The sequence below is a fragment of the Sus scrofa genome, chromosome 3 (genome assembly GCF_000003025.6).
Source record: "Sus scrofa isolate TJ Tabasco breed Duroc chromosome 3, Sscrofa11.1, whole genome shotgun sequence".
Taxonomy (NCBI): domain Eukaryota; kingdom Metazoa; phylum Chordata; class Mammalia; order Artiodactyla; family Suidae; genus Sus; species Sus scrofa.
In genome coordinates this window covers 7,251,112-7,263,262 of record NC_010445.4, presented here as the reverse complement: position 1 = coordinate 7,263,262, position 12,151 = coordinate 7,251,112, and the positions used below count along the sequence as shown (strand labels likewise).

The 12,151-nt window shown below is 48.9% G+C and overlaps 1 protein-coding gene across 3 annotated transcripts in view; it reads left to right on the top strand.

Moving 5' to 3' along the window:
• C3H16orf45 (chromosome 3 C16orf45 homolog) overlaps window positions 1-12,151 on the top strand; it is a 138,718-nt gene that overhangs the window by 124,261 nt on the left and 2,306 nt on the right. Inside the window, exons 3-6 of one of the 3 annotated variants that reach the window (XM_021086173.1) lie at window positions 6,093-6,166; window positions 8,213-8,327; window positions 9,729-9,811; window positions 11,025-11,264. In XM_021086173.1, coding sequence (XP_020941832.1) covers window positions 6,093-6,166; window positions 8,213-8,327; window positions 9,729-9,811; window positions 11,025-11,218 — 466 coding nt within the window. In that variant the 3' untranslated portion in view covers window positions 11,219-11,264. Of the gene's footprint in view, window positions 1-6,092; window positions 6,167-8,212; window positions 8,328-9,728; window positions 9,812-11,024; window positions 11,265-12,151 lie in introns of those variants that run through there. The other 2 variants (XM_021086174.1, XM_021086175.1) reach the window with 2 other exon arrangements.

Below are 12,151 nucleotides of genomic sequence, written 5' to 3'. Positions count from 1 at the left end.
AGCTTCCATCATGTTCTGTCTCAGGAGATTGGATATAGTTCCCTGGACCTCAGTAGGGAACCTCACTGCTTATCAAATCAACTATACTCTTTTTTTTGTCTGTTTGTTTTCATTTTGTCTTTTGAGATCGCACCACAGCATATGGAGGTTCCCAGGCAAGGGGTCCAATCGGAGCTGTTGCCGCCAGCCTACAGCCACAGAAACGCCAGATCCGAGCTGCATCTGTGACCTATACCATAGCTTACAGCAACGCTGGATCCTTAACCCACTGAGCAAGGCCAGGGATCGAACCCTCAACCTCATGGTTCCTAGTCAGATTCGTTTCTGCTGCACCACGACAGGAACTCTAAATCAACTATACTCTTAAAAAAAAAAAAAAAAAAAAGACCAAAAGTACCCTTTTAGGTCTAGAACAAAAGTAAACGGTATTGGTAATTTTTTCAGGGAAGCTTGTAATTGACATGTAGCATACACACCGAAAAGGGCACAAAAGTTCAGCTTGATGAGTTTTTCAGTGTTAGTCATTTTTCTGAGTCAAAACAGAGACGGGCTCGAAAATCCCTGGGGGAGAGAGGTGACGTGCTTTTAGGAACAGTGTCACCTCCCAGAATGAGGTTCTGATTACATTCAAGGGAGAAGCCAGTTCACACGCAGACCATGAATGTGTCACAGGGAGGACACAGGCCTTCAGCGATGTGTCATCTGAGCCTGTGTGGCAGGTGCCTCTCTGGTCCCTTGGTCCCCAGCATGATGCTGAGAGATGACTGAGCCCCAGGGCCTCCCTGGAAATGTCTCAACACTTATTCCTCCCGAGGGACAGCATTTAAGCTCATTAATCCGAGAATGCTAAATCAAGGTGCAGATGGATGATCGCAGAGCCATTAGTTTGGGGGAAATGGAAATAGCACAGAAAGTGAGACTCATTCTTTGACGCAGGAATGGGGGCTAAGAATTTTCCGGAGTGTCTGCCAGGTGGCAGTCTAGCTGGTCGTCCCCCTCCCCAGGGCAGAGGGGTGGACGGAAGTAGCCTTTCCTTTGTGCCCATTAACATGTGCCAAGCCTGGTCTACACCTGTAAGCTCATTTCATTCTTTCACAACCTCAAGACAAAGGCATGATTCCTTTTCAGCAGTAAAAGCACCGCGACCCAGCAGTTCCCAGTGTGGCTCAGTGGGTTCAAAACCCAGTGGAATTCTGTCTTGGCACAGCGGAAACAAATCTCACTGGGAACCATGAGGTTGTGGGTTCGATCCCTGGCCTCGCTCAGTGGGTTGAGGATCCGGCGTTGCCATGAGCTGTGGTGTAGGTTGCAGACTCGACTCGGATCTGGCATAGGCCAGCAGCAACAGCTCCAATTAGACCCTTAGCCTGGGAACCTCCGTAAGCCACGGGTGCGACCCTAAAAAAAGACAAAAGACAAAAAAAAAAAAAAAAGAACCCTATGTAGTCTCTGTGAGGATGTGGGTTCAATCCCTGGTCTAGCTCAGTGGGTTAAGCATCTGGTGTTGCTACGAGCTGCAGTGTAGGTCAAAGAAGCAGCTTGGATAAGTGTTGCTGTGGCTGTGGTGTAGGCTGGCAGCTGCAGCTCTGATTTGACCCCTGACCTGGGGACTTCCATATGCCACAGGTATGGCCATAAAAAAGAAAAAGAAAGAGGAGGGAGGAGGAGTTCCCGTTGTGGCTCAGCTGGTTAAAAATCCAACTAGTATCCATGAGGCCAGGCGGGTTCGATCCCTGGCCTCACTCAATGGGTTAAAGATCCGGCATTGCCATGAGCTGTGGTGTAGGGTGCAGGCACAGCTTGGATCTGTTGCTATGGCTGTGGTGGTGGCCAGTGGCTACAGCTCTGATTTGATCCCTAGCCTGGGAACCTCTATATGCCGCAGGGGTGTGGCCCTAAGAAGCAAAAAAAAAAAAAAAAAAGAATTGAGTTCAATGGTAGAACACCCAGTTGGTGTCCATCAAGAATTAGAGAATTGCTTGGTGTGAGAAAACCCACACATGTCAGAAGTGCAGAGTGTGTAGAAAAACAGAGCTTTCCCTTTTGTCATGTTGGAGGTTTATGGTGGGCTCAGATCCAGGCTCCACATCCCAGACCAGTGCTCCATCCCTAAGACCAGATATTATTTCTTCTTACCCATCCCAAGAAGTCCACTGCATCCATAGCTTACAGAAGAATGAGCCCAATAGGAGTTTCCATCGTGGCTCAGCAGTTAACAAACCCAGCTGGTATCGATGAGGACACAGGTCCAATCCCTGGCCTCACTCCGTCGGTTAAGGATCCAGTGTTGCCATGAGATGTTGTGTAGGTCACAGATGCGGCTCAGGTACCAAGTGGCTGTGGCTGTGGCATAGGCTGGCAGCTACAGTTCTGATTGGACCCCTAGCCTGGGAACCTCCACATGCCATGGCTTTAGAGAGACTAAAAAAATAAATATCATCCAAAAAGTCAGCCCATTCCTCTGTCAGTCTGCTTCTGCCTTCACATCTTGGTCTCCGCCGGGTTTCCATTAGGCTGCAGACCGTGTCATTTCCAAGGAAATCTAAATCAGTAGTGCCATTATTCTGACGGAGCTGATTCTCTGCTCCCCGCCCAAAGCTGGCAAAATGGCCAATTTTCTCCATCATCCTCGCATGAAAGGCTGAGATGCATAATGACACGGGCTGACTTTCTTTTCCGTCCTGCATCAGCCATGACATGACATCTCTCTCGAGAACGTTGCCAGCGACAACAGAGTTTGATTTCCAGGGTTCAGCTCTTCGTGCAGAGAAGTGGGCTAATGGGGCTTATTTGCAGTTCCAGGCTAGCTTTAAAAGTGCTTTGCATAAACTATGTAACGGTTCCTTGAATAATATTATTTAATGGCACTGGACCAGCATCATCATGTAACAGTCTCAATGAGCAGGGCAGATATATGTTGATTTTGATCATACTTTTATTAAAAATGCATGTATCCATTATATGTATCAGTAAAGGGATCTTCAGCTGCAAGAAAGAACCAGATACTTGATGAATATTGTCTTCAAGAGTTCCCATCATGGCTCAGTGATAACAAACCCGACTAGTATCCATGAGGACTTGGGTTTGATCCCTAGCCTTGCTCAGTGGGTCATGGATCCGGCATTGCCATGAGCTGTGGTGTAGGTTGCAGACACGGCTCAGGTCTGGCATGGCTGTGGCTGTGGTGTAGACCGGCAGCTGCAGCTCCAGTTCCACCCCTAGCCCGGGAACTTCCATATTCCGTGTGTGCAGCCCTTTAAAAAAAAAGGGTCTTCCATTCATTAGGTATCAGCTCAAGGATGTCATCAAGACTCTTTCCTTGCTTCTCCTCTGCCATCCTCAGCACAGAGGCTGTAGCGGCTTTAGGAGTGTGAGGGTATGAAACCTAAGACCCAGATCATCTTTCCCGGAAGCCACGACCTCTGCCCCCCTCCCCAAGCCAACTTCCTCTTACAGCCCATTGCCCTGCCAAGGGTCTTTTATTGACCCCTAGCTGCAAGGGAGCCTGGAAATTGGATGTCTGGCGAAAGCAATGGGGGCTGCCGTGACTGGTGCCATGGACTGCATGTGTGTCCCCCAAATTCCTTTATGGAAGCCTTGATCTCCAATGGATGGTCTTTGGGAGGTGATCAGGGTCATGAGGGTGGAGCCTTCCCAAATGGGATTAGTGCCCTTATCCAGGGGACCCCAGAGCGAAGATCTCTTTCTCCAACATGTGAGGCTGTAGTAAGAAAGCCGCCTGCAAATCAGGAAGAGAGTCTTCACCAGCAGTGGAATCAGCTGACACCTTGACCTTGGACTTCCCGTCTTTCAGAACTGTGAGACATCAATGTGTGTCGTTTAAGCCACCCAGTCTATGGTATTTTTGTTAGAGCTGCCTGAACAGATGAAGACAACCAACTTCCATGGTGGCTGACCTGGCTCCTTGGACTCTTGAGTCAGTGGGAATTGGGAAGAAGACAGGGTTTTACTAGGACTTCTGCAGTAGGAGAAAAGGAAAGTGAAAAACAGGTGCCCTTGCTTGCACCCCAAGGAGGGCGGGCTGGTTCCTTCAGTGGGAGGCGGTGGTGGTGCTGGGTGCAGGGGGCATGCACAGTGACCTGCTTTTATTCCTGGCACCTCCAGAGTGGCAGTTAGTTTGTGGCCTTTTTGTGTCTTATTGTTCATAATTGTCTCAACTACACATGCGTGCAGTTATTTTTAGTCCCTTCTAGTTTCTTTGAATTCCATGGGTCCCAAAGACATTTGTTCCAGGGCAAGCACTGCAGTAAAGGGTCTCAGGTCCCAGCCTGTCTCTCCATCAGGGGCTGGAGACATTGTGTCCTGAACAGATCAGGGCGCTGGGAGCAATGGGGAGATGGAAGGTCACTTCGCTCAGCAGCCATCATGTTGGCTGCAACTCACACAGCCACGTGGAGAGGAGCTACCTTGGCAAAGTGTCAAGAACCTGAGCCTGTGCTGACTCCCCACAGCCACTTACCAGTGCAGAACTGTGGCCACGTCACTTAACTCCCATTTTCCCAGCTGTAAAATTAGGATTAAAAACAGCGCATCTCAGGAGTTCCCATTGTGGCACAGCGGAAATGAATCTGACTAGTGTCCATGAGGACATGGGTTCCATCCCTGGCCTCGATCAGTGGGTTAAGGATCCAGCATTGCCGTGAGCAGTGGTGTAGGTCACAGACTCAACTTTGGATTTGGCATTGCTGTAGCCATGGTGTAGGCCAGCGGCCCCAGCTCTGACTGGACCCTTAGCCTGGGAACCTCCATGTGCCAAGGGTGTGGCCCTAAAAAGACTAAAATAAAATAAGAATATCACCTCTCCATGAGGATTTAGGTGTTTATGGGTGGAAAGCAAATGCTTAATAAACACTGACTTTTGTTCCTTGAGTGGTAGGACCCATCTCTCCATCTTCCAGGAAAAAAGACCTGATTTTTATTTAGGCAAATGCCCTGATAGATGGCTGGGGTCGGGGTCAGGAAGCCAGCACCTTTTCTGGGGATGTTCAGGGAACCACCCAGTTTTGCCAGCTGGGGATCTGAAGCTAAAGACCGGAGATGAAGTGCTTGGGATTTGAGGACCCACCTTTGTGAGCCGCATGGAACAGGGAGAGAGAGCAGGAGAAGAGATAGGAAACTAGCAGTGGGAGAGAAAGCCGAGGAAGACAGTGGGGCTGTTGAAAAAGGATCTTGGTGGCATTCTGGTGCTTGCCTCCCGATGACAGCATCGCAAGAACTTCACCTTGGTTGTTGATGTGTGGCGGCTTTGGATATGCTTGGGAGGACTCACAATCGTGGGGGAAGGCTAAGCGCCCCCCCCCCCACCAGGGACAAGCCCGCCAAACCTGGCTTACAGTGCAGGAAAAAGCCTGGCCTGAAATACCCTGGACACTCAGCGTGAAACAGTGGCCCCTGGGTGCCTGTGGGTCAAGATTATGTATCATCTTAAGTTCCTTCTTCGTACTTGTATTTTCCAAAATTTTTACAGCGATCAGATAACTTTTTTTTTGGTCTTTTTAGGGCCACACCTGCAGCCTATAGAAGATTCCTGGGCTAGGGGTTGAATCAGAGCTGTAGCTGCTGGCCTGTACCACAGCCACAGCAATGCCAGATCCGAGCTGTATCTGCCACCTACACCACAGCTCATGGCAACACCGGATCCTGAACCCACTGAGCAAAGCCAGGGATCGAAACTGCAACCTCATGGTTCCTAGTCGGATTTGTTTCCGCTGCGCCACGATGGGGACTCCTTTTTTTTTTTTTTTAATTTCTGTAATATGTAAAAGCTTTTCACATAGCTGAAAAAGGAAAACACGGAACCCACAACATGAGCCTCTCACATAAGCCAACAAAAGCCAGGCGTCTGAAGGTTGGAAGGAACTCAGTGGAGGTGTGAATAATTGTGATTGATCATTTCTGCATCTTGGGATAACGGGCACCTTTGGGGTTTTGTATTTGGAGGAAGACTTCTATAAAGAGCATGTGTGGCTCTACAGAAGACAGACCCCTCCCGCAGACCCGCTTTGTTGAAACTGGGGTGGTGCATAGAATGTTCTGTCGAAGTAACCTGCCGTCCTGGCCTCTTTCCTCAGGATGGATGACATCCAGCTCTGCAACGATATCATGGACTTGAAGCAGGAGCTGCAGAATTTGGTCGCCATCCCAGGTAACCACGGGGGGACCCCACCTCTGGGGAGCAGCTGCTCAGCCATGCACCCCCCGGCCCCCCACCTGCCTTGTCTGGAAGGCCCTCACCCTGCCTCATTCTTGTAACTTTGCTTCAAACACAACTCTGCGTCAGGCAGACTCAGGTCAAATCCTAACTCTGGCTACATCCTTGACCTTGGGCAAGTCAGGTTATCTCTCTGGGACTCAATTTCTGAAAACTGGGTAGAGAGAGTAATGGTATCTAAGTCATTGGGTAGCAATCATGCTGTGATAAATGAAACAATACGGGCTGCCGTGTTTAACTTGATAGCTGCTCTGTAACTGTTAGCAGTGATGACTCTTATCCTCTTTGGGAACAGGTAGAGTATGGCGGTTAAAAGCTCAGACTCTGGAGTTCCCATTGTGGCTCAGCGGAAATGAATCTGACTAGGAACCATGAGGCTGCGGTTCAATCCCTGGCCTCACTCAGTGAGTTAAGGATCCAGCATTGCCATGAGCTGTGGTGTAGGTCGAAGATGCAGTCCAGACCCCACATTGCTGTGGCTGTGGTGTAGGCTGGCAGCTACAGCTCTGATTAGACCCCTAGCCTGGGAACCTCCACATGCTGCACATGCGGCCCTAGAAAAGCCAAAAAAAAAAAAAAAAAGTAGACTGTTGCTAAGCTACTGAATTCTTTTCTAGAGTGGTCATTAGCTTACGATAGTCTCTCAAAAGCCCTTAAAATTCCCTTTCTGTCTTTAATCCCCCAGTGAGATTTCTAAACTATGTAACTATCCTACTGTATCCCTTTCAGAATGATGTCACCATCATCAACACAGGAATGACCAGGAGTTGGGGCGGTGGCGGTGATTGGGGGGGGGGCACCTAGCAATTCCTTCCTTCCCTTCTGATTAGTGGGAGACATCTGTTTTCTTTCAATTATTTTTTTATGTTTTGTTTTTTAGGGCTGCACCCGTGGCATATGGACGTTGCAGGCTAAGGGTCAAATCAGAGCTACAGCTGCCAGCCTACACCACAGCCAGAGCAACTCGGGATCCAAGCCACATCTGCGACCTGTGCCACAGCTCACGGCAACACCAGATCCTTTCATCCACTGAGTGTGGCCAAGGCTTAAATCTGCATCCTTATGATACAAGTCTGGCTCATTACCACTGAGCCACAACGGAAACTCCCTATTTTCTTTCTAATCAAAATATGATAATCTCCTTGCCTCTGCTTCTGCCTCCACATCTAGAGAAAATTGTCAGTGCCAGTCCAAGCAGGCAAATGGACAAGCCGCCCCATGTTTTTTATCTTTTGAAGGGTCCTGAGCAGAGGGAGTCCACTGCAGTTTTTGTTGTTGTTGTTTTGTTTGTCTTTTTAGGGCTGCAGCTGCAGCATATGGAAGTTCCCAGGCTAAGGGTCCAGTGGGAGTTGTAGCTTACGCCACAGCCACAGCAACACCAGATCAAGCCACATCTGTGACCTACACTGCAGCTCTCGGCAACGCCAGATCCTTAACCCACCGAGCGAGGCCAGGGATCGAACCCGCATCCTCACGGACTCTGTGTTGGGTTCTTAACCCGCTGAGCCACAATGGGAACTCCCCATTGTAGGTTTACGGCCCCTCCCTCCTAATTTTCTCAATTCTCATGTCTACCTCTTGTTCTTTGATTTCTTCCATGGTCCTCTAGCCCTTGCTATTGGGACAGGATGGAAAGGCGTGGATATTTTTCTTTGGACAGATCACTTGAGCCTCGCCATAGAGCAATCCCTTCTGCACCCAGCCGGGGCCCTCCTTCTCTCTGCCTTCTCCATGACCCCCTTGCTGCAGCCCCCTTCCAGCGCCCACCCTGGGCCAGCTCTTTGCAAAGTCATTTACCAACATCCCTGCATCCAGGCCTTTGCTGTGTGTCTTTTACAGAGGAGGATATGGAAGCTTGAAGAAGTCAAGTTGTGTCTCCAAGTTCACCCAGCAAGTTAAATGATAGTCCCTGGCCTGTCAGCCTCAAGTGCTTTCAAGTTACACTCACACGGTCTTTGCTGATGTTTTTCTTCTTCCCAGAAAAAGACAAAACCAAGTTGCAGAAGCAGAGAGAGGACGAGCTAATCCAGAAGATCCACAAACTGGTACAGAAGAGAGATTTCCTGGTGGATGATGCAGAGGTTGAGCGGTTAAGGTAAATGGGCCCCATGGGCCCCGAGCATGGGGCTGTTAGAACATGCTTCAGCTTCCTTCCAAAACCCATCATCTGCTCCTGGGACTCCAACTTTGCACAGTCATGGCCGAGGCACATGCTCCGCAAACACTGAACCCCAGTGAATCCTGGCCTTTTGGCCTAAGGACCTACGTCACATTCAAGAGAAACTCAAATCCAGCTCCAAAAAGTTTTGCAAAGGCCTATGGTTCTTAAGTGAATGTCATTCAGGGGGTTAATTGGGGAGGGATTATACCGCATATCACATGGCAAAGCTTCCCACACATGCTTTTTGTTGAGCGTTCTCCCAGGTCATCAAGGCACCGTTTCCAGAACCTTCCATTGGTTGCTATAGAAACTCTGCCCCCTGTACCGACCTGCTTCCTTGCCTGCTCTCCTCCCTTCCTGACTTTGTTCTTTCCCTTCCCCTCTCCTAAGTGGCTCCAGTGCTCCTTCCTAGCCTTCAGGGTCTGCTGTTTACAGATGCACCTGCCACCTTGATTTGGACAACCATGGGCTCTGGCGCTGTGGGGCATCTGAAGGTGCCTGAGGGCGCTGGGGCACAGGAACGATGTGACTGTCGATTCTTGAATATTTTTGTGCTGGAGCAAAGGCTTGGAGCCCTGCACAAGGGGGGAGCTCAGAGGGTCTCTTCCAAACCCGAGGGCAACTTCCTCTTCATTCTCTGTGCTGAGTTCTCTGAGACCCCCCAGGTTATACCTTGTCCAGCTCAGCCAGCCCTGGCCAATTGCCTTTGCTCCAGGTGACCCTTAGAAGAGCTGAGGTGACTTGCCCTCGGAGACTTTCCATGTACCTTGTCTAGGGTAACTTAAAGGTACAGGATCAGGAGAGGGGTTGTCCAGCTCACTAAACCTCCAGCAAGGAGGCTGGCTGCTGTAACAGCCTCTGCCCTGGGGTCTCACAGGCGCCAGGGTGGGCATTTACTCTTTCATGGATATGTGTCTCTGCTTCTGAGTGGATGCATCCAACTCAACACACACACACACACACCCATACACGTATAACCTACGCGCACCACCCACAAATAGTACACAACACTCATGGGCCACCCACACATAATACATGCCGACATATGCACACCACCCCACAGATAACACACAATATGCATGTGCCACTTACACACAAGGCACACCACTTACACATAAACACATGACATACACGCACCACCCATACCACCCATACATAACACACAGCAACATACATGCACCATCCACACATAGTACACGTGAACATATATGCACCACCCAGGAAGTCTGATCCTTGGCCCCACACTGTCGCCTCCTTTCATCAGTTCCTTGATGCCCCTGCCCCCATCCCTGCTTACTGTACCTTCCTCTTGTCTTTCCTCATCTGTCTACACAGGGAACAAGAAGAAGACAAGGAAATGGCTGATTTTCTGAGAATCAAGTTAAAACCTCTAGATAAAGTAACCAAATCTCCAGCCAGTGAGTGCATATGTTATTCCTCCTCCTCCCCCCCACCCAAGAGAAAAAAGAAATTTAGAAGTGGCCTGGGGAGTTCCCTGGTGGCTCAGCAGGTTAAGGATCTGGCATTGTCACTGCTGTGGTGAGGGTTCGTTCCCTGGCCTGCAAAATGCAAGTCTGGGACCCGAGGGGGCACAACAGAATACTTTCCCAAGATCAGACTTCAGCACAGAATGGCAGCAGGCAGGGCCACTAGGACCCCAAGCCTCAAGGGCATGTGCCTTAATACTAATATTAATAACAGCTTTGATATTCTGCTGTTGCCGTCTTGGAATTAAGAATTTTCTTAAGAATTTTAAGAGGGCCCTGCATTTTCATTTTGCACTGGGTTCTGCAAACTGTAGCTAGTTCTGGCAGCAGCTGTCACTCTCTAATCTTAGGGTTTGGTGCATTTCATAGAAGGAGTGGGGTGGCCACTGAGGCAAGAAGGTAGGGACAGAGGCTCCAGCTCTGTCCTCCATTGGTGTTGGAACCTCTGGAGGAATGGAGCCAGATGTTTGCTTCTTAGACTCTTAGCCTCACAAGATACTCAGAGCAAAAAGGGTCCTGGGTGAAGTAAGTCTGGGAAATGTTGCAAATTTGACCCTCTATTTGTAGGGTTCCAGTATCCATTAGCCTGTTAAAATGATAAAGTGGGTCCTTGCTGTTAAGGAACTGCCTTCTCTTTATTGTCCAGTGAGGCCAATTTGAGTTATAAGAAGAGATGGATGGCCAGTTCAAACTGGCCCTGGTGGAAAAAGGGGGTTTGCTGGGAAAAGAGCCATAGGAACTAGGGCTTCAGGGACTAGACACTGTTAGAACCCTTGCTTTCCTTCTGTTGATCATCTTGACACCTCTGCACGTTAGCTTCGTTTTCTCCTAGTACACAGGCCTTCTCCCTGGGGCCAGAACGCCAGCGCCATAACCCAGCAGCAGCAAGAGATTCTCTTCTAGTATCTAAATATATAGGATACTGATGGGCCTTTCTTGGATCATGTGCCCACCTCCTGGGCCCATCACTGCCACCAAGAGGCGAGGAAACGGTGATTGGCTAGATTGCCACATACCCACTCCCGTACCCACTGGGACACAAGCTGTTATCAGAAGAAAAGGGTTGGGAAATTTTGCTAGGAAGACAGAACCCAAAAGTTGCCACAGCCCAGCTTCCCCTGACTGGCCATTAACATCCTTTGAAACACTGTTGCACAGAGAGAAGGAATAAAGAAAGAGATGGGCTGTGGTCTCGCCTGTGGGTCCCTGAAATCACCAGACACACATCCCTGCCTAAACCCAGCATCCTCAGTGGACTGTCTCTTCCATGAAAGGCCACCTAGAAAAACTCCATTGAACACTGTGGAGAAGGAGCAAGGAAACTTGCCTTCTGTGTAAGTTTATGGATAGCCAAAAAAAAAAAAAAAAAAAAAAATTGTGGCAAGAAATCAAAACACCCAGCCTGCACCACATGCAAAGGGCCCAGTGTGGGGTTCAAATATACACCACCCATCTGGTGCTGGAATCTCAAATTTTTGAAAAGTAGAAAAATTAAAACTATCTAAAACTGGTGATATCTCTTGGACCCCAGCAAATCAAATGCAGAATTGCTCAGCAGAGACCCTTCAGCTCCCATAACACACAGTCTGCAGATAAAATAACCCCCATGAACATGGTCTCTCAGGATTTCTGTCACGGCTCAGTGGTTAATGAATCCAACTAGTATCCATGAGGATGTGGGTTCATCCTTGGCCTTGCTCAGTGGGTTAAGGATCCAGCATTGCCATGAGCTATGAGGTAGGTCACAGACATGCCTTGGATCCTGTGTTGCTGTGTCTGTGATGTAGGCCAGCAGCTACAGCTCTGATTCGACCCCTAGCCTGGGAACTTCTATATGCCACAGGTGCAGCCCTAAGAAAACAATATATACATCTCAGTAAAAAATTTAAAACCAGTGGAGAATTGAACCACCATGAGAGGAATCAATAGATGCAACAAAGACAATGTCTGTCTTTTTATGAACCAGAAATAACAGACTATCTAAAAGAGACAAGGAGCTTCTACTGTGGCTCAGTGGATTAAAAACCTGACACAGTTTCAATGAGGATGCGAGTTTGATCCCCAGCCTTATTCAGTGTGTTAAGGATTTGATGTTGCCATGAGTTGTGGTGTGAGTCAGAGATGCAGCTCGGATCTGGCGTTGTTATGGCTGTGTTGTGGGTTAGCTACTGCAGCTACAATTTGCCCCCAGCCCTGGGAACTTCCATATGACACAGGTGCAGCTGTAAAAAGAAAAAAACTTAAATATTTTAAATTCTTTAAAAAAATTAA